Source organism: Pristiophorus japonicus, chromosome 3 (genome assembly GCF_044704955.1).
Source record: "Pristiophorus japonicus isolate sPriJap1 chromosome 3, sPriJap1.hap1, whole genome shotgun sequence".
NCBI lineage: Eukaryota > Metazoa > Chordata > Chondrichthyes > Pristiophoridae > Pristiophorus > Pristiophorus japonicus.
The window spans coordinates 64,519,275-64,541,229 of record NC_091979.1 but is presented as its reverse complement, the minus strand read 5'-3'; the positions used below and the strand labels follow the sequence as shown (position 1 = coordinate 64,541,229).

At 48.4% G+C, this 21,955-nt stretch overlaps 1 protein-coding gene across 2 annotated transcripts in view; it reads left to right on the top strand.

Annotated features, from left to right (window-relative positions):
- LOC139259738 (histamine N-methyltransferase-like) overlaps positions 1-21,955 on the top strand; it is a 150,178-nt gene that overhangs the window by 53,523 nt on the left and 74,700 nt on the right. For both annotated transcript variants that reach the window (XM_070875382.1, XM_070875381.1), the window contains exon 3: positions 5,178-5,233. In XM_070875382.1, coding sequence (XP_070731483.1) covers positions 5,178-5,233 — 56 coding nt within the window. The remainder of the gene's footprint in view (positions 1-5,177; positions 5,234-21,955) is intronic.

Sequence of the window (21,955 nt, the reverse complement as noted above, 5' to 3'; positions counted from 1 at the left end):
TCCATGTCCATTTTATCGGACCCTCACTTCTGACCAGTCGAAGGGGGGGCCAAACCCCTTCATAGGGACCCTGTTGAGGATCCTTCTAGCAGAGGTGTGCTAGCTTCTGTAACCGCACACATTTGCTGGTTATCCTGCCTCACCATAATAATTTGGGTTTTCATAAAAACAATTAACTGAGCCAATTGTTCCACCCCAGAGGGCTTGGAGTCATCGGGGCTGGTATGTATTTCCTTGGTGCCTGCATGGGGTTCCGGCACTTTTTCGCTATGTGGCTGTTCCTCCCGCAACTATAACAGGGGCCCAATGGTCTTTTGGCAGATTATTGGGGGTCCTCTACAACAGCAACCATTTTCATAGCTGTGTCTCCCGTAAGCATTTGAGGGCAGATCCTCGCCTTTTCCACCTCCCAAGCTCAGGTGACATCCGCCTCCATCACCATCTCCTGGTCAGTGGGTCAAGTGGATATGCCCAGAGCTGTCTTGACTTGGGGTGAAGATGATTAAGAACATAAACAGAGCCTGGGCTTTCCCCGTACCTGCGTCTGCAGGAACCTGGTGCTGTGTTCTCTTGTAGAGATCGCAGAGGCAATTAGCAAATGCCCTAAGCGTCTCATCCGGTTGCTGCTTAGACTGGTACAATAACGCTACCAAGTTAAAGTCTTGGATTCCCAGGCAGGTGAGAATATGGGTCATTACCTGGGTTGTGGTAGTGGCAACTTGATGGACTGCCTTTGGCAGCCCACAACTAAAACTGATGGTGCTGCTTGTGAGGAGGACTCGCTTAAGGCCCACATCCTCTACATAAAAACATAAGAAATAGGAGCAGGAGTAGGCCACCTGGCCCCTCGAGCCTGCTTTGCCATTTAATAAGATCATGGCTGATCTGATCATGGATTCAGCTCCACTTCCCTGCCCGCACCCCATAAACCTTTACTCTCTTATCGTTCAAATATCTGTCTAGCTCCGCCTTAAATATATTCAATGACAGAGCCTCCACAGCTCTCTGGGGCAGTGAATTCCACAGATTTATAACCCTTTGAGAGAAGAAATTCCTCCTCAATTCAGTTTTAAATGGGCGGCCCCTTATTCTGAGACTATGTCCCCTAGTTTTAGTTTCCCCTATGAATGGAATATATCCTCTCTGCATCCACCTTGTCGAGCCCCCTCATTATCTTATATGTTTCAATAGGATCACCTTTCATTCTTCTGAACTCCAATGTGTATAGGCCAGAACTACTCAACCTATCTTCATAAGTCAACCTCCTCATCAACCTAGTGAACCTTTTTGAACAGCCGCCAATGCAAGTATATATTTTCTTATATACGGAGACCAAAACTGTACGTAGTACTCCAGGTGTGGTCTTACCAAAACCCTGTACAATTGTAGCAGGACTTCTCTGCTTTTATACTCTATCCCCCTTGCAATAAAGGCCAACATTCCATTTTCCTTCCTGATTTCTTGCTGTACCTGCATACTAACTTTTTATGTTTCATGCACAAGGACTGCCCAGGTCACTCTGTACTGCAGCACTTTGCAATTTTTCTCCATTTAAATTATAATTTGCTTTTCCATTATTTCTGCCAAAATGGATAACCTCACATTTTCCCACATTATACTCCATCTGCCAATTTTTTTCCCACTCACTTAGCCTGTCTCTATCTCTTTGCAGATTATTTGTGTTCTCCTCACAATTTGCTTTCCCACCCATCTTTGTATCATCAGCAAACTTGGCTACATTACACTCGATCCCTTCATCCAAATCATTAATATAGATTGTAAATAGTTGAGGACCTAGCACCGATCCCTGTGGCACCCCACTAGTCATTGTTTGCCAATTGGAAAATTACCCATTTATCCCGACACTCTGTTTTCTGTTAGTTAGCCAATCTATATCCATGCTAATATATTGCCCCCAACCCGGTGAGCTTTATTCTTGTGCAGTAACCTCTTATGTGGCACCTTATCGAATGCCTTCTGGAAATCCAAATACACCACATCCACTGTTTCCCCCTTATGCACCCTGCTTGTTACATCCTCAAAGAACTGCAGCAAATTTGTCAAACATGATTTCCCTTTCAATAAAACCATGCTGAGGCTAGCAAGAACTCTGCTTGGGGTACTTCAATGTCCATCATCAAGAGTGGCTTGCGAGCACCACTACTGACTGAGCTGGCCGAGTCCTGAAGGATATAGCTGCCAGAGATGCATCTGTCCATGGCAGCATTGGTATCAGTGATCACCGCACAATCGTTGTCAGGTTAGAGTCCCACCTTCAAAGTGAAGATACCCTCCATTGTGTTGTGTGCTACTTCCACGGTGATAAATGGGATGGATTCACTGCAGATCTAGCAGCTCAAAACTGAGCATTCATGAGATCTGTGTCAAGGGCAGACACTCTCAACTCACCTCTGGAATTCAGCTCTTTTGTCCATATTTGGACCAAGGCTGTAATGAGCTTTGGAGCTGAGTGGTCCTCACAGAATCCAAACTGAGCATCAGTGAGCAGGTTATTGGTGAGTAAGTGCCACTTGAAAGCACTGTCGACGACACCTTCCATCACTTTGCTGATGATTGAGAGTAGACTGATTGGGCGGTAATTGGATGGATTAGATTTGCCCTGCTTTTTGTGGACAGGCCATATCTGGGCAGCTTTCCACATTTTTGGATAGATGCCAGTGTTGTAGCTGTACTGGAACAGCTTCGCTAGAGGCGCAGCTAGTTCTGGAGCATAAGTCTTCAGCACAACAGCTGGGATGTTGTTGGGGCCTATAGCTTTTGCTGTATCTAGTGCTCTCAGCTGTTTCTTGATATCACGTGGTGTGAATTGAATTGAATTGACTGAAGACTGGCTTCTGTGATGGCTTCTGTGGAAATGGCTGAGACCTTAAACAATTATTTTGCTTCGGTCTTCACAGTGGAAGACACAAAAACCATGCCAAAAATTGCTGGTCACAGGAATGTGGGAAGCGAAGACCTTGAGACAATCACTATCACTAGGGGGGTAGTGCTTGACAGGCTAATGGGACTCAAGGTAGACAAGTCCCCTGGTCCTGATGAAATGCATCCCAGGGTATTAAAAGAGATGGCGGAAGTTATAGCAGATGCATTCGTTATAATCTACCAAAATTCTTTGGACTCTGGGGAGGTATCAGCGGATTGGAAAGCAGCTAATGTAACGCCTCTGTTTAAAAAAGGGGGCAGAGAAAAGGCAGGTAACTATAGGCCGGTTAGTTTAACATCTGTAGCGGGGAAAATGCTTGAAACTATCATTAAGGAAGAAATAGCGGGACATCTAGATAGGAATAGTGCAATCAAGCAGACACAACATGGATTCATGAAGGGGAAATCATGTTTAACTAATATACTGGAATTCTTTGAGGATATAACGAGCATGATGGATAGAGGTGTACCGATGGAAGTGGTGTATTTAGATTTCCAAAAGGCATTCGATAAGGTGCCACACAAAAGGTTACTGCAGAAGATAAAGGTACACGGAGTCAGAGGAAATGTATTAGCATGGATCGAGAATTGGCTGGCTAACAGAAAGCAGAGAGTTGGGATAAATGGGTCCTTTTCGTGTTGGAAATCGGTGGTTAGTGGTGTGCCACAGGGATCGTTGTTGGGACCACAACTGTTTACAATATACATAGATGACCTGGAAGAGGGGACAGAGTGTAGTGTAACAAAATTTGCAGATGACACTAAGATTAGTGGGAAAGTTGCTTGTGTAGAGGACACAGAGAGGCTGCAAAGAGATTTAGATAGGTTAAGTGAATGGGCTAAGGTTTGGCAGATGGAATACAATGTCGGAAAGTGTGAGGTCATCCACCTTGGGGAAAAAAAACAGTAAAAGGGAATATTATTTGAATGGGGAGAAATTACAACATGCTGAGGTGCAGAGGGACCTGGGGGTCCTTGTGCATGAATCCCAAAAAGTTAGTTTGCAGGTGCAGCAGGTAATCAGGAAGGCGAATGGAATGTTGGCCTTCATTGCAAGAGGGATGGAGTACAAAAGCAGGGAGGTCCTGCTGCAACTGTATAGGGTATTGGTGAGGCCGCACCTGGAGTACTGCGTGCAGTTTTGGTCACCTTACTTAAGGAAGGATATACTAGCTTTGGACGGGGTATAGAGACGATTCACTCAGCTGATTCTGGAGATGAGGGGGTTACCTTATAATGATAGATTGAGCAGACTGGGTCTTTACTCGTTGGAGTTCAGAAGGATGAGGGGTGATCTTATTGCAACATTTAAAATAATGAAAGGGATAGACAAGATAGAGGCAGAGACGTTGTTTCCACTGGTCGGGGAGACAAGAACTAGGGGGCACAGCCTCAAAATACGGGGGAGCCAATTTAAAACCGTGTTGAGAAGGAATTTCTTCTCCCAGAGGGTTGTGAATCTGTGGAATTCTCTGCCCAAGGAAGCAGTTAAGGCTAGCTCATTGAATGTATTCAAGTCACAGATAGATAGATTTTTAACCAATAAGGGAATTAAGGGTTACAGGGAGCGGGCGGGTAAGTGGAGATGAGTCCACGGCCAGATCAGCCATGATCTTGTTGAATGGCGGAGCATGCTCGAGGGGCTTGATGGCCTACTCCTGTTCCTAATTCTTATGTTCTTATGTTCTTATGGTGGGGACCTCAGGAGGAGGCCGAAATGGATCATCCACTCAGCTGCCTGAAGATGGTTGAAATCGTTTCAGCCTTGTCTTTTGCACATGCATGCTGGGCTCTGCCATCGTTGAGGATGGGGATGTTCATGGAGCCTCCTCCTCCCGTTAGTTGTTTAATTGTCCACCACCATTCCGACTGGATGTGGCAGGACTGCAGAGCTTTGATCTGATCTGTTGGTTGTGGGATCGGTTAGCTCTGTCTGTAGCATGCTGCTTCTGCTGTTTAGCATCCATGTAGTCCTGTGTTACAGCTTCCCCAAGCTGGCACCTCATTTTTAGATGCGCCTGGTGCTACTCCTGGCATGCTCTTTCACTCTCCTCATTGAACCAGGATTGGTCGCCTTTCTTGATGGTAGAGTCAAGGATAATGCCGGGCCAGATTGTGGTTACAGATTGTGGTGGAATACAATTCTGCTGCTGCTGATGGCCCACAGTGCCTCATGGAGGCGTCAATGTAGGTTGGTTCATGTCACTTCAAATTAAAACTTTTTTACTTTGCAGCATTGGGAAAAACGGAAGTTCCAGTCTTAATGTCCTGGGAGTCGGAAGTGGTTCAGGTAGGTCCTGCTGTATCCATTGTTCTATATCTAATTATTAAGTATTGTATTCATGATGCATGTATTTTATCGTCTTGCGCAGCATATTTAATCAAATACACTTTTACTACTACAAACTCAGTAATGGTATCAAGTATTAAATGATGATGGATCATCTATATTTTATCCTGTAGCAAACACAAGAATAATGCACACTGGATTTTCAACAGCAACAACAACAATTTATATTTATATTTATATAGCGCTTTTTACATTGTGAAACATCCCAAACACCACGGGATCATTACAAAGCTAAATTTGGATATGTTAAGGGAGATCACCAAAAGCTTGGTCAAACAGGTAGGTTTTAAGGAGCGTCTTAAATGAGGAAAGAGAGTTAGCGAGATGGAGAGGTTCAGAAAAGGATTTTCAGAGCTTGGAGCCTTGGCAGCAGAAGGCATGGCCGGCAATAATTGAGCAATTAAGGTCAGGGATGTTCATGAGATCAGAATTCAATGTCTCATATTGCTAAAAATGGATTAGCAGAAAACTGCAAACAGAAATGCCTTTAGTTCTAGCATAGGATAAAGATTGTTCTGTAAAACTTGCATTGCCTACCCATTGATTCCAGGCTCAAAACTAATTTTGGGTTTTGTCCCTTTCATCACTAACTTGCATCTCATTTGATAAAGTATCCCGTAAATAAAACCAAGTCTTGATATAAAATGTTAAAAATTAACCATTGGCTTTATTATGTCCTTAATGAATTTTGCATAAACAAGACAAAAAGAAGAAACTCAATTTTGAGTTAGAAACAGAAATTGCTACAAAAAATGAGCAGCAGATGAAACGTTCCTATTACGCTTCGACTTTTGCACTTGCATCGGAAGGAGCACTTCGAAGATCTCCTCAACTGAGACTCTGTCTTCGATGTGAGTGTCCTCGATTCCATCCCACAACATGCTACCCGCCGCCATCTCAGCACAACCCCAGCCCGGCATGAGGTAGAAAAGGCCATCTGACAACTGAAGAACAACAAGGTCTCAGGAATAGATGGAATCCCTGCCGAAGCACTAAAACACAGCACTTTTGGCACACATACACAATCTCATTTCTCTCATCTGGAAGGAGGAGAGCATGCCAGGGGATCTCAGAGACACGGTAATCGTGACCATCTTCAAGAAAGTTGACAAGTCCGATTGCGATAACTACAGAGGAATTTCTCTGCTGTCTGCCACAGGAAAAGTCATTGCAAGAATCCTCCTAAATCTCCTTCTCCCTGTGGCTGAAGAGCTCCTCCCAGAGACCCACTAAGGGGCACAATGGACATGATCTTCACCACACGGCAAATCCAGTAGAAATGCAGGGAACAGCACCAACCCCTGTACTTAGCCTTCTTTGACCTCACAAAGGTCTTCGACACTATCAACCGTGAGGGATTATGGAGCGTCCTCCTCAAATTCGACTGCCCTCAAATGTTTGGCACCATCCTTCGCCTGCTTCATGATGACATGCAAGCCCCATGATCCTGACCAATGAATCCACCAATTCACATTAGGACCGGTGTCAAACAATATTGTGTCATTACACCAACACTCTTCTTATTCTTCCTTGCTGCAATGCTCCATCTCACTCTCAGTAAGCTCTCCACTGGAGTGGAGCTAATCCAAACGGGAAACTGTTCAACTTCTGCTGCCTCCAGGCCAGATCTAAGGTGTTCCCATCCTCTGTCATTGAATTACCGTATGCAGATAATGCCTGCATCTGCGCAAACTCAGAGGCCAAACTCCAAGCCATCGTCAACACCTTCACCGAAGTTACAAGAGCATGGGCCTTACACTAAACATCCATAAGACAAAGGTCCTCTACAAACCTACCCCCGCTATGCAGCACTGCTCCCCGGTTATCAAAATCCATGATGAGGCCTTGAACAATGTGAATCATTTTCCATACCTTGGGAGCCTAGTGCCAACAATGGCAGACATTGATGACGAAATCCAACATAGCATTCAGTGTGCCAGTGCAGCCTTTGGTCACCCGAGGAAGAGAGTGTTTGAAGACCAGGACCTCAAACTCGGCACCAAGCCCATGGTCTACAGAGCAGTAGTGATACCCACCCTCCTATATGTCTCAGAGACATGGGGGCCGAATTTGGTCAAGACCTCCGCCCGCCCAAGTGCCGCCCAAAGTGCTGTCGATGGCAGGCGGCAAATCAACGACGTACGCCGCCAATCTGGGTGGCAGTGGGTGGGAGGTCTCATTCTTGGCGGCTTGCTGCCCAACTGCCGCCAAGGATGGAGTTGGGCCCACGGAGGGTCTAACAGCTGAAAATAAAAATCATCAGGGGACACAGGCTGAAGTCGGTGTGGAAAAAAAAAAATTATTCACTAAACTTTTTTGCAGGATCTTCAGACTTACCGTCGGGGACAACCCAGCCTGCAGCCAGCAATCCAACCCCATTCTGGTGCTGACTCCCGCCCACATCAATATGGGAGCTCAGTGGGCGGGAGGTCAGTTGCGCCACTCGGCCGTTCCCGGTGGCTCTCCCTTCCTGCCCGCTCCAGGCCACGTCGAAAGTGGCACTGGGCGGATCTTGCAGAGGAATGTCAATGGTAGTGGACGGCAGTCAGCAGCAGTGGGCAGTAAGTTGATCAATTATGACCCCACGGACTATGATCATAGGCAGTCCCTCGAAGCGAGGATGACTTGCTTCCACGCCAAAAAAGAAATGAGTTCACAGATGTTTCAATGAAGGACCTAATATTCCAGGTCCCGAACTACATCTTGAAGGGTGGATTTTTTTAACATGTGGTGGCCATTGCACACCAGCCACCACACGGGCTTGACAGAGCTAGATCTTGGTCCAGTGGCAAGGATTACCCTCTGCTGCATGGACCTAGTGCGCGCACATATTGCAGTGTGGCTGGCCTGTGCTGCCCCTGGACCCTTGCCTCTTCTGGGCCCCAAACTCACGCCTCTCCTGGGCCCCAGTCACTTCCCTCTACAAACTTTTGCTGCTCCTTCACCTCTCCTGTTGTGCCTGTCTGCACTGCAATCAGCGACCAGGCTTCGCAACCGTCGTCCTCCTGCAGCAGCACGCACTGCTCCCTGCAGTGGTATGCCACCGCATGCTGCTCCCTCCAATGGCCCCGGCCTGCTGATGGTCTTGCAGGCTCGGACCGAGCCGAATTCCGGGCCAGGCCGCTGCAAGCTGCTCCCGTCAATGGCCTCGGTCTACTGATGGTCTTGCAGGCCGGGACCGCACTGATTTCCGGGCTGGGCCGCCTGTAGTGGGTGGTGTGTGGGTCAGGTTCATTTCTGACCTTCTGAGCAGTTCAAACCGCTCCCACTCCCTGGGTTCGAGACTTTGGATTTATTTGGGGATGTGACAAAGTGCAGCAGATAACTGGTTTTGGTGCAAGAAACTTTGATTTTATTCAGGAAAGAAAAGTACGCTGTCAAAACTTACAATCTCTAAAATAAGGAACACTTTATTACACATACAAAAAGGGTTACAGAAAATAATACACCTCCCACCTCCCAATGCCTAAATCTGACCAGGTTAAATTCTAGGGCAACAGGGATAATGCTCACCAATCGTCTTAATGACAGTTAGCGGTGGTTCACGGTTTCGGGGTTCGCTGGACTCTGTAAGTTCTGCTTGCCTTACCCCGAACGTCATGGAAGACTTCTTGCTGCGTAGTCTTCAGATGGGTTGAGTCCGCTGATGCGGTAAGGCGCGGTTTGGCTTTTGGATTTATGGGGTGAGTACCCACTTTCTTCTTGTAGGAGTAGGGCTTTTGGGTTACTTTAGGTAATGTTTCACCCATTGTAAACTAGGAATAGATTGTAGAGTGGAAAATTTTCGAACCTTCAGTTTCTTCTCGAGTAGTTTCTTTCTTAGGATTCATCGATCGCGGTAGTTCGATGTTACCACGTTGGCTGTGGTCCGTTGTTGCCGCGATGAGTTGGTGATGTCCGAAGTCACTGGGAACTGCTTTTCTCTGCCTTTTTGATGGTGTTCTTCCTTCTTCTTCGATAGCAGAGCAGTGTAACCCAGGAGTGCTGTCGAGGCCGAAGACGCTGATGGAGCGGATAGCGCAGTGAAGGCTCTAATTGCACAGAAGGCTCATCAGAAGGCTTCCTAACTCATAAAACAGGACCTCAATTCTACTTTGAGAGCTTTTCTAATCTGTGCGCCAAATCAAACCCGATTCGTTGTCTCAGTTTTGACGGGCTTGATAATTCTTTGTTAAATTTTGGCTGGCTCGTTAACGATAACTTGTTTAGGATGCGTCGATCTGTTGGATTCGAGTTGCGATTGTAAAAATTAGTTTTGGTGTTTAAGTTGTCTGCCTAGGCCTGGGTTTTCCATGCAGGCCGGAAAAGTGATTAACATTATGCATGCGCTGGATGCGTTTCATGCTTAGAGCTGTAGCTGGCTATCTCTGGGTCAATTGTTGAAATGTTACTGTCTCCAAGGGAGCAGAGTTTTTGAGTTTTCACAGTTCCTCAGACAATTTGTTTAGCTCTAATATCTCAGACAGCTCCAATATCCAAAGAGTGGCTTTTTCAAAGGTTAGTAGTCCCCTGTTTTTTCAGCCCTTTTCCTTTGCAGACCCATACATCTTAAAATCCCAACGTTCATCTTAAGCGAGTCCAAAATGATCCTTCCTTAGGGTTTCTTCACACAGAGGGGGAGTCTTTGAATTTTGAGAAAACTTTGAGTTTTACATTCCCCCCTGTGATATCCTACATGCTATAGTGTCATGCTAAGTGAGCAAAATTCTTGATTCCCGAGAGCCAACCTTCCCCTGTATTTACCGAGCTAAAACTTAAACGTAATGCAGTGAAATGTAATACAGTTTACAGCCAAATACAGTCATTCCAATTACATTGCAGCATGGAGGGGGCCCAACACCCTTCCATTACTCCAATTTTACAGAAAAATAAAGTACACAGTCAAAATACACAAGTAAACTCTCACAACACTTGACCACTGTGTTTTTACAGCAGGTAAAATCACAAAAAAACAAATCAGACATTACAATATGGTGTTTCCCTTCCCGATGCGATCCCCAAGTTTAGCTAGGGAGCTTTCAGCACGCTTTGGTGCTGGGACCGACGGCCTCTGCCTCTCACTCGGCAAGTGATACACCACAAGTAAAGAATAATCGCGAGTTGACAGACAACTAAAACATGGGAAGCTATTCTGACCCCTGCTGGGACTTCTATGTTTCTGAAAATGTCCCACCAGGGTGGAATTGTGATCTCCAGAATTTTCCTCTCTATCTCAATTGCTTTCTGTTCTAGAGTGTAGAAATGTTTCTGTGAGATTACTATAGCTTTCAGTAGAGTGGTAAGATGTTCCGGTAGAGGGGGGATTTCGTAGCCAAAATGTGCAATGTAATCTTGCAGGTTTGTGATGTTTTCACTTACAGTGAGGTGAACAGCGGAGGGTTCGGAAATGGGGACAATCCGTTCTTGGGCCACTTGAACTTACGCCTCGGGTTTAAAACAAAAACTGCTGTCACTCACCAGACACCAAAAGTGTTGTCCATGCTGGTAGTGGGGCGCACTGGTGGTGACACAATATGTCACCCCCTATGTATGTTACCGGTGGAGGGACCTGGTCTTGTGCCATTATCTCCATGGTACAGTTGATAGGTTGTGCGCCAGCAGCTTTAAACCCACACTGTGGTTTAGAATAGGCGTTCAAGTGCTGGGGACACAGTATTATGTGTGCACCCCGGCTCCGGCACCTGGAGGGGTCAGTATCTGTCATAGCGTGCTCCCACTTTATGAACTAAGGTGGGACCGCTGTGAAACGAACGTGTGCACCTCCTTGAATGACTCCAATGTTCTCCACCCTGTATACCGGTGCGGGTCGGGCTGTCCCACCCATGACCGGCATCCTAAGTACTATCCCCATGGTGGTGTGGTTAGAACACCCGCAATCCACTGGGACAGGGTCGGTTTCAGAAGCTAAACGGAGCTGACACGGTCTTAGTGAATTACTATACAGATGGAGTGTTGCGAGGTGCTTGTTGCTGATCCAGGAGGGGACTAAACCTTGCTTTAAATCCTCCAGGTTGTTGCGGCCCTCGCCCAACAACCATGCCCCGTACAGCACACACACCTCATTCTGTGCAGCCTGGTCTGAAGCATTCCTATCCTCCCGTATGAGTGCATTCACCGTTTGGGCATGCCTTTCCAGCTCAGCAATAATCTCTTTTAAATGAACCATCATAGCCTGGTCCTCGTGTAGCTCTGAGCTTACCACTATGTTTTCCTCTTTTAGGATCTTTCGTAGTTGGTTCTTTAGACAATTTATTTGCATTTGCAGTTCTATATCGTTATACTATTTATCACAGAGGATCCTGTATTATATGCAGTAAAAATGTCGTTCCAGGTTCCCCTTCTTTGTCTCCCCGTGCCTATAGTGTTGCCAGCATATAGGGCCCAAGTTTCAGCCTCAGTTGCTCCTGATTTTTTGGAGCAACTGGTGTAGAATGGAGTATCTTAGAAATTCAAATTCTCGGCATTTAGTTTGCTCCAGTTCTAGTCAGTTAGAACAGTTTCACTTTGGAACAGAATTTTTTTTTCAAAAGGGGGCGTGTCTGGCCACTTATGCCTGTTTTCAAAGTTTTGGCAGTGAAAACTTACTCCAAACTAACTTAGAATGGAGTAAGTGAAGATTTTTGTACGCTCGGAAAAATCTTGTCTACACTTTAGAAAATCAGGCACAGGTTACAAATCAGGTGTAGGGAATGGTGGGGGGGGTTTAAAGGGAAGTTTACAAACATTAAACGCTTCAGTTTTACAAATAAAGAGCCATCATCAATAATAAATGTTAAAAACATCAATAAATCAACCAATAAATCAATCAAAAAAAATTTATAAGAAATAATTTTTTTTTAAATCAATAAATAAAACATTTTCTACTTACTGACTGCAGCACCGGGAGCCCTCCAACAGCGTGCTGGGATCCCCCCCCCCCCCCCCCGCCACCCCCCAACCCCCACAGTGTGTCTCTTTCAGTGTCTCTATCTCTCTGTCTGTCTGTCTGTGTGTGTCTCTCACTCTCTGTCTGTCAGTGTCTGTGTTTCTGACAGTGAGGGGAGGGGGAGGAGGGGGGTAGAAGGAGAGAGGGGGGGCAGGGGGAGGGGAGGAAGGGAGGCAGAGGGGGAGGGATGGGGGAGGGGGGAGAAGGGAGAAGGGGGGAGGAGGAGAAGGGGAAGGGCAAGGGGGGAGAAGGGGAAGGGGGGGAGAAGGAGAAAGGGGGGAGGAGGAGAAGGGGAAAGGAGGGAGGAGAGGAGAAGAGGAAAGGAGAAGGGGGGGAAAGGAGAAGGGAGAGGGGAAAGAGGGAGGTGGGAAAGAGAAGGGAGGGGAGGCTGAACGAGGTGGGGAGAGGCTGAACGGGGGCGGGGAGGCTGAACGGGCAGGGCCCGTCCCCAGCACCAAATTTACAGGTAGGTGGCTTTGGGTCGGGGTCGGGAGCGTGGGTCGGATCGGGTCGGGGCCGGTCCCAGGGGGCAGTCGGGAGCACGGGTCGGGTCGGGGGGGGGGGGGAGGAGGGAGGTCGGTTCGGGTCGGTTCGTGTCGGGGGCGGGGGGAGGGAGGTCAGGTTGGGTCAGGTCCGGTCCGGGTAGGGGTGGGGGGTGGTCGGGAGCGCGGGTCGGGTCGGGGGGGTGGTGGGAGGGAGGTCGGTTTGGTTCAGGTCAGGGGGCGGGGGGGGGAGCGCGGTCGAGTCCGGTCCGGGGGCGCGGGTGGAGGGGGGGGAGCGGGAGTCGAGTCGGGTCGGGAGGAAGCAGGAGCTGGGCGTGGGAGGTGCCGTATGCACGCAGCCCCAGTGAGGCCATTGGGCCAGGGCTCGGGGCTGCATGCTTTGGGCCCCTCCCACACAGTTTTGGGCGCCTGGAGCTACTGCACTTGCGTGCCCACTGTAGTGCGCTTGTGCAGAGGTCCCGGCACTGTTTTCAGCGCAGGGACCTAGCTCCGCCCCCCACAGCTCATGCTGCGCCGCGGTGAGGGTCAGAGGACCTGCAGGAAGCTGGAGAATCTGGAAGTCTTTTTTAGGCGCACTTTGTGGCGCGAAAAATGGGCGTCCAGGTCGGGGCTGCGCCGTTCTAGGCGCGGCCCGAAACTTGGGCCCATAGTGTGTATAAATCTGCTTTGTCTACGTTGCCGAAATCTAACTTGTAAAATTCTTGAACATTTCTCTGAGTAGGGCCTGGTATAGCTGTTCTGTTTCCTTCGGGCACCAGTCAGTTAAGTGCACCTCGGTAAGATTTAAAATAACTGAAGCTACTGCATAGTATACCCACTGATATAACACCTTTTCGGTTGGTACCAATACTAATCCATTCCCTCGTCCCTTGGTGGTGGTAGGACATCTTTCTATTATTGTTCGCATTGGCAGGGTCGTGGGCAGGGGTTTCTTAATGTGTGCTATGAGTTCGGTGGCATTGATTGGGAGCGGGAAATGTGAGACCACGCACCCGTGTAGGCTGGAATTCCACCCCATTCGCTTCCAGACATCTTGCCATTGCCTGGCGAAGGCGATCGATATGCCTGCGTGACAGACCCTCTCTGATCCCCACATGCAAACGTAAATCCCCTGTTCAGACACCCTCCACTTGTTCCAACACACACTCACTCCTCCCTGTGTTCCCGTGATGGTCCGGTAAGTATCGTTACCGAGTCATTCCCAGTCGGTTCCCTGGTCCCCATGTGTCTTTGCTCAGCTTCCTGAGCCACCACCATCTATCCAGGGGAATCTGTCCTTTACAAGCCAAACACACATGTTTTCCATCCGTAACACTGACCCGCACAGCAACGATCCGTATCGTGGGGCATGGAACGGAGGCCTCCCCATAGGTAAATCCCGCCTGGCTGGAGTATCGAGTGGAGTTAGACCCCAACCATACTGGCCACCTTCCCTGTGGAAATAAACGGCGAGCTCTTCCACACCCGTTGTGCCACCCACTGCAGTTACAATCGGTGCTCTCTCTCCTGAGCACCCATAAATGAGGGATATTTCCATGTCACCTCGATCACCGATGCTCACCCCTATCAGGGTGAGCAGGAGCAGGACCCTTTTTATGTCGATCTCCTTTCTGTGGGGACACATAAAACAGATTGCCCAGTCCTGAGAAAAGCTTTCCGGCTTGACAAAAGGTGATCGAGTTCCAACTTAAATTTATTTCATAAAAAGCCCATGATTTCTTCATGGAAACTTGATAAAGTCTCTAATAAACTGAGCTGTCTTCATCCCAGTTTCTACATTGGAACTGATGTCTGTTTTAACTGCTGTGTCTTGGTCAGTTAGCTTCATAATCGGCACTTAGCTTTGTCCAGAATTTTAATAGAGTATGGTATAGCAATTTTTTTCGTCTTCGGAGTGCCTCCTCGAATAGCTGCAAAGCTGGGTTCTTTCATACCCTCAAATACTACCAGGTCTAGGTGACTAGTTGGACATCAGCTGCCAGGCAAAAGTCCTTCATAACCAATCTTATTCGTCTCACTATTTCTTTACGCATGGTTTCTTCTTGAGGTTGTGGTGACCTGAAATTCCTAAAATCTTAACTTAAACTAACGCTCTTAAAGATAAACATTCTTAAACTCATATCATACCATTATATACATCTGCCACCTGTCTCCGGGTGGCCAGGTTAATCCCTGTTCTTCTCCTTCCTTTTGCGGCCTTTGGGCTGCCTGAATGGCCGGCGGTAAGGTGGCCTGTACCGCAGGACTCGGAGTGTTCTAACCGGAGGTGTGTCTGAGTCCCACATTATCGGGGGGATGGCCCCTCCGGTGCTACAGCACACTGCCCCTTTAGGTGTAGCTGCTGAGTTAATTTTGTTTTCTGTGGGTTCTGTGCAGCTGGGGGCTGTAGGTTGGGGACTCTCAGTTGGTGGCTGGTCCACCACTACCTCTCCCGTGAGTCCCTCATTGCCGAAGGCTGCTGGCTGGGGGTCCCTGTCCGTCGACTGATCCCTGATTTTGGGTATTCTTTTATGGATGGCAAACCTCCCGGGGCTGACCCACTGAAACTGGGTGCTGGTGACCACAGGGTCTTAGGCCGTGGTGTGCGGGGTGTCCTTCTGAAGGCTCTGACTACTGGAGGTGCGTCCGATTGGGGGGATGGTTCCTCCAGTAATACAGTTTACTGCCCCTATCAGTACAATCTGTGAGTCTGCAACGTACCCTGTGGGCTTTCCACAGTCGGAGGCTGCTGGCTGAGGATCCCTGTTCCTAGAACGCTTCACTGTTCCTGGCTGCCCCTTGTGCTTAGCAGCTATCCTGGGGTTAAACAGATTACGCTAGTTTATGTGGAACCACTTTGTACAGCGGGGCATCTTTATGGCATTGATCATGGAGCTCGCTTTGTCGACAATGTGGTACGGCCCCATGTACAGTGTCTCAAAAGCCCCTACACGAGTGTAGTTCCATACCATGACCTGGTCCCCTATCTCCCATTCGTGGTGTTTGCGGGGCTCTAGCAGCAGTCAGTTGCTCCGATGCTATTTTCCCATGTTGTTAGTGGCCTGCCAGTGAATCTGTTTAAGGTGTTCAAACAGTATTCCTGACAAAGCTGTCCCAGCTCACTTCCCTGAGCTGACCTTCCGTGAGTAACGGGGCTAGTACATGGGTGGGGATACGCATGGCTCTGCCGGTCATGAGCTCATACAGGTAGTACCCCGTGACCTTTGACTGACTGGCCCAGATCCCCATGAGGACCAGTGGCAAGACCTCCACCCACTTCTTGGATGAGTCCCCCGTCTCTTTTCATAACCTTTCTTTAATAGTGCGGTTGAAACGCTCCACAGGCCCGGATGACTGCGGGTTATGGGTGACATGCCATTTACCCTCGATGCCGAGCACCTTAAGGGTCTCCTGTATCACCTGCCCGGTGAAGTGACTCCCTTGGTCGGACTCCACATACTGTGGTAGTCCCCATCGGGGATCCTAGCTGTTCCCAATGCAGTAGCTGTACGGCATGGGAAGGCTTCCACCCACTTAGTGAACACATCCACCAACACTAGGCAGTACTTGTAGCCTTCCTGGGCGGTGGGTAGGGGCCCGATGTAATCAACCTGGATCGACTGCCAGGGTCCCTCTACCCTCCTGATATGTCCCATAGACACCTTCCTTTTCTGGGGGTCAGGGTTGTTGGCAGCGCACACCAGACAGCCGGCACAGAACTCGCGGACATCTTCCCTGAGTCCCAGCTACCATCCTGCCTGTTCCACCCGTTGCCAGGTGGTTTCAGGTCCGGGGTGTCCTGCTCCTGGACTCTTGTGGACCAGCTGCAGGAATTCTCTCTGGTGTTGTTGCGGTACTACCCATTGCTCCCCCGTGAACAGCATGCCTTCTTTAATGGCAATAGCTGTGGTGTCGTATGGGCCGTCAACCTTTTCCCCTTTAGCTAGCATGTTCAGGACAATTTTGAGGATGGGGTCTTGGGTCTGAACCGTTTTCAGGTCCTGGGGCAATGCTACCCCTGCCCTTCCTGTTGTCCCAATCCTACCCTTAACCGCTGCAATGGGGCTTGGGTTGTATGGGTCCCAGAGCTAGCCCGTGCAAGCACCTTGCTTGGCCAACATGTCAGCATGCTGGTTTCCCTCGCTTCGGGGTTCAGTGGTTGAATGTGCCTTCACTTTGCATATAAGGACCTTCCCTTCCTCCCCTATGGCTGCCATAATCTTTTCCAGTAAAGGCTTAATTGCCAGGGGTCTCCCGTCTGCAGATGTGTATCCGCGACGGGACTGGATAGCCAGGTATTCCGTACACAAATTGCATGTGAACATACTGTCTGAGCAAATCGTGTATGGGGCAGGGAATTCTTCGGCGTGTGTGACCACGTACACCACCGCCGACAGTTCAGCATGCTGGGCACTCATGGTACTGGGGAGTTTAATCACCAGGGCAATGCCTGCCTCGGGGTCATAAATTCCGCAGCCTGTGAGTCGTTCATCCGCAGATACAGTGCTTGAACCATCTACATAGATGTCTCGGCCTGTGGGGTGTAACCCGGCCCGAAAGCCTATGTTAACTTCCCATAACCCTTCTACGGAACACCGGTGGGCTGTCGCTGAATAAATCATGTTGGCTGCAAGTCTTGGCTCGCAGAGACCCTTTACCCTTAGGTCCATCTGGGAGAGGAGTCAGGTCCAGCGAGCAATGCGGGCACTGCTCACTGTACCGTCCTTGATTCTCCCATCCAGGAGCATCTGGGTGGGCATGTGATGGGTAAGGAGTGTGGTAGGGGACCCCCAACTGAAAATCAATGTTCTTTTCACAGCCCAGTGAGTGGCTATGAGGTGCCGCTCACAGTTAGAGTACCCCTTCTCCACATCAGTGAGTATCCTGGAGGAGTAAAACACTGGTCTCAACGGCCGTACTGCTCCTGGAGCAGTATTGCGCTCAGACTGTTGCCGCTGGCTGCTACCTCCAGGAAAAACTCCTTCCCCCGACCAATAGCCCCTAAAGCCGATGCAGTCTGCAGATCTTTCTTGAGCTGGATAACTGCTGCCTCGCCACCTTTGTCCCAATCCCACTCCACCCCCTTGTGTAGGAGTCGGAGCAGAGGGGCTGCTGTGGCTGCATAATCCTCAATGAAATCTCTGCAATACCTGGTTAACCCTAGAAAAGATCTTACTCCTGTTACTGTGTTGGGGGCTGGTAACTTCTGGATTGCTTCCCTTCGAGCTTTGTCAATGGCTCTTTTCCCAGCGTGCACAGTTAGTCCCAGGTTTTTTACTTGCTTCTGGCCGATCTGTGCCTTCTTGGGATTAACTTCAAACCCTTCCACCTTCAGCAGCTCCAGCAGCTCAGCCAGCAGTGGGCCATGCTCCTCCCCCTCATCGGTGAATAGGAGCAGGTCGTCCACATACTGTATCAACTGCTGGGGTCTGCTGAAGCTCTTTAAACAATTCGTCATACATTGATGAAAAATGCTAGGCTGTTGTGGAAGCCCTGAGGGAGACAGTTCCAAATGTATTGCTGGCCTTTAAAGGTAAAAGCAAACTTGTACTGATCCTCTCTTCGTAAAGGGATGGACCAAAACCCGTTGGAAATATCCAGCACCGCGAAGTTGGTTGCGGAGGCTGGGATACTTCCAATGAGGTGGAACCGTGGGTGCACAGGTGGGGATGTTACGGTTGAGTACTCGATAGTCCACCGTGGCTCTCCAGGAATTGTCCAGTTTCCTAACCGGCCACAATGGAGTGTTCACATGGGTGGCTAACGGTCTCAATAACCCTTGCTTAACCAAATAACCCAAGGCTGTTTGCATGTCTGCTTCCGCCTCCCTGGGGAAATTGTACTGCTTTTGCGGTCGAGTCATGGGGTCCCCATCTACGCTAACCTCGACCCCATTTACCCTTCCACAGGGTTTGTGAGTGCCAAAAGTTGCAAGGTGTGCCCTCACATCCTCTTGGTACTCCATCGGAGAGTTACTGACCAGTGATTCGAGGTCGTAACCCTTCTTTTGCTTCATGGTACACACCGTCCCCTTGCCACGTTTTTCTGGGATAATCACCACCTCACTTTCCTGTCCCATACATACTGCCCCCCAAAGACAGTGGTTCTTTAAATCCGCTAGAATCCCGTGGCCTATAATAAAATCGACCCCCAGGATCCCCTTCCCTTCCTGCTCCCACTTCATTAGGACACAAGTCCACTTGATGTGGAGTGTTCCCAATAGAGAGTGGAACAGAGAATGAGCCAGCCTGCTCGGTGCCTGTGAAACCCACTAACCTGTATGGGAACCCGTTAGACAGTGGTGAGACGGCGGGGTTATCTGAATAGACGAGGGTGCTTGATGCACCGGTATCCAACAGATAAGTCCCCTTCACCTTCTCCACCTCCATCTGAACGCACGGTCTCTTCCATACATCGTACTCGAGGGAACACAGGTGGACAGATTGTGCCTGTTCTAGTCACTGTCCTGGATGGATGAGGCAGATGGGATTACGGTACCGGTGGTGACGGCTACCCTCCCAGGGCCCTCTAGTACTGTTTGGAGCGCAGCCACGAATGAGTCGATCGTGTGGGGAGAGACTGATTTCCCAGTCTTGGTCTTTTGGCCTGGGGCTGGAGAATTCTTCCCTGCACTACCCTTCCATGGATTCCAACAATCCTTTCTCCAGTGCCCACTGTTCCCGCACCTGAAGCAGTTCCGCTTCGTAACAGAGGGGCTGCCCCCTTCCTGGTGCCATTCCTTGTTATCCTGACTAGGTCTGATTTTGTGGACCTTTCCTTTGGGTGGGTGCTGTATCGGGTGGTGTGTGGGGTCAGGTTCACCTCTGACCTTCTGAGCAGTTCGAACCACTCCCACTCCCTGGCGTATGTGATAAAGTGCAAGAGACAACTGGTTTGGTGCAAAAGAACTTTGATTTTATTAAAAGACAAGAAAATACAATGTCAAACTTAGAATCACTCAAGTAAAGAACAGTACATCAAACATTCAAAAGGGTTACAGTGAATAATACACCTCCCACCTCCCAATGCCTAACACTCACTAGGTTAAACTCCAGGGCAAACAGGGACTATGCTCAGCAATCCTTTGCTGTTAGTTGGCAGTGGTTCGCGATTTCAGGGTTTGCTGGATTCTGTAGTTTCTGCTTGCCGTACCCCGAATGTCGTAGAAGACTTCTTACTGCGCAATCTTCGTGGTGTCCGCTGATGCGGTCGGGCGCTTTTTGGACTTATGGGGTAAGTACCCGTTTTCTTTCGTTAGAAATAGATTTCAAAGTCTTTTTAGGTAATGTTTTCACCTTTTGGTAGTCAGGCCTAGGTTGTAGAGTGGAAATTTTCGATTCTTCGGTTTCTTCTTTGTGGAGCTTTGTTTCGAAGTTGGTTGATCGCGGTGCTTTTGGTGGTACCACGTTGGCTGTGGTCGGTTGCTGCCGCGATGGTGATATTCTTCCTTCCTTTTCGATTTCAGGACATCGAGGCTGGAGAAACTAGTTAAAACTGCTGCGGTGATCTCTCTCTCCCTTCTTGATGCTCTATGAGGCTATGCTGCTGTGTGCATGCCTTCTGCTCAGCGTCCCTAGCAGCATCTTCTGAAGCAAAAGCATGCCCTTTGTTAAAGCAGGGCCCAATTATACCTTTGGAGCTGTTCTAATCTTCGTGACAAATCAGCCCCGATTCTTTGTTTAATTTTGGCGGGCTTGCTATTTCTTTGGCATATTTTGGCAGGCTCGTTAAATGTTAACCTGTCTTGGATGTTTTAATCTTCTAAATCTGTTTCTTGATAGAAATATTAGCTTTGGTATTTGTAGTGTCTGTCTGTGTTTGGGATTTTCATACGGGCTCGATGTGCCATTATTATTATGTATGTGCTGGAATGGTTTTCCAGTTCAGGCTGATGGTTAGCTATCTCTGGGTGAATTGTTGCTATGTTAATGTCTCCTGGGGAGAAGGGTTTTCGAGTATCTACAATTCTCCAGACAATTTACTTTAGTTTCAATACACCAGACAGCTTCAATACTCAAAACTGGCTTCTTTGAAGGATAGTTCCTTTAGTCCTTAGCCATGCCCATATAGACCCAATCTGCCTTGTAAAATCCCAAATTCGATTAAAGTTCGTCGTTTCTTCCATGTGCACTTTAGGATCTCAAACTTTCTGATAGACAGTTCCAAATTAAATTTCCTTTCCAATGATTCCAAACACTTAGGGGTGTTTTCCCATGAACTTTGCAACCCTTCAGTCCCCCCTGTGACACTCTACACTCTTGAGTGTCATGCTAGGTGAACAAAATTCCTGATGTCCCGAGAGCCAAACTTCCCTGTATTTACCTAGCTAAAACTTAAACGTGCATCCCCTTTGAAATGCAATGCAGTTTACAGGCAAATACAATCATTACAATTCTATTACAGCATAGAGGGGGTCCGACACCCCTCCATCACTCTATTTTTACAGTGAAATAAAGGTGTATAGTCAAACACATTTTTAAGTAACATTCTTACAACACTCGATTTCGGCATTTTTACAGCAGGTAAAATTAAAACAAATCAAACGTGGTAGTAAGGCGTTACCCCTCCCTGTGCGATCCCCAAGTTTGGCCATTGAGCGTACAGCACCCTTTGGTGCCTGACCTGATGACCTTTGCGTTTCACTCGGCAAGTGAGGCACCATAGGTAAAGAATAATCGCGAGTTGGCAGATAACTAAAACGTGGGAAGCTATTCTGATCCCGGCTGGAACTTCTACATTTCTGAAAATGTCCCACTAGGTGGAATTGTGATCTCTAGAATCTTTTTCCCTATCTCAATTGTTTTCTGTTCTCGAGTATAGAAATGTTTTTGTGAGATTACCACAGCTTCTAGTAGAGCAGTAAGATGTTCGGGTCGAGGGGGAATTTCAGAGCCAAAATGTGCAACGTAGTCCTGCGGTTTATAATGTTTTCCCTTGCAGTGAGGTGAACAGTGGAGGGTTCAGGAATGGGTACAATCCGTTCATGGGCCACTTGAACTTCTGCCTCAGGTTTAAAGCAAAAACTGCTGTCACTCATCGGACACCAGAAGTATCCAAGCTAGCAGTGGGGTGCACTGGTGATGACAAAATATGTCCCACCCTCTATGTATGCTACCTGTGGAGGAACATGGTCTTGTGCCATTACCTCCATGGTACAGTTGATAGGCTGTGCGCCAGCAGCTTTAAACCCACGCTGTGGTTTAGAATAGGCATTCATGTGCTGGGGACACAGTATTATGTGTGCACCCTGGCTCC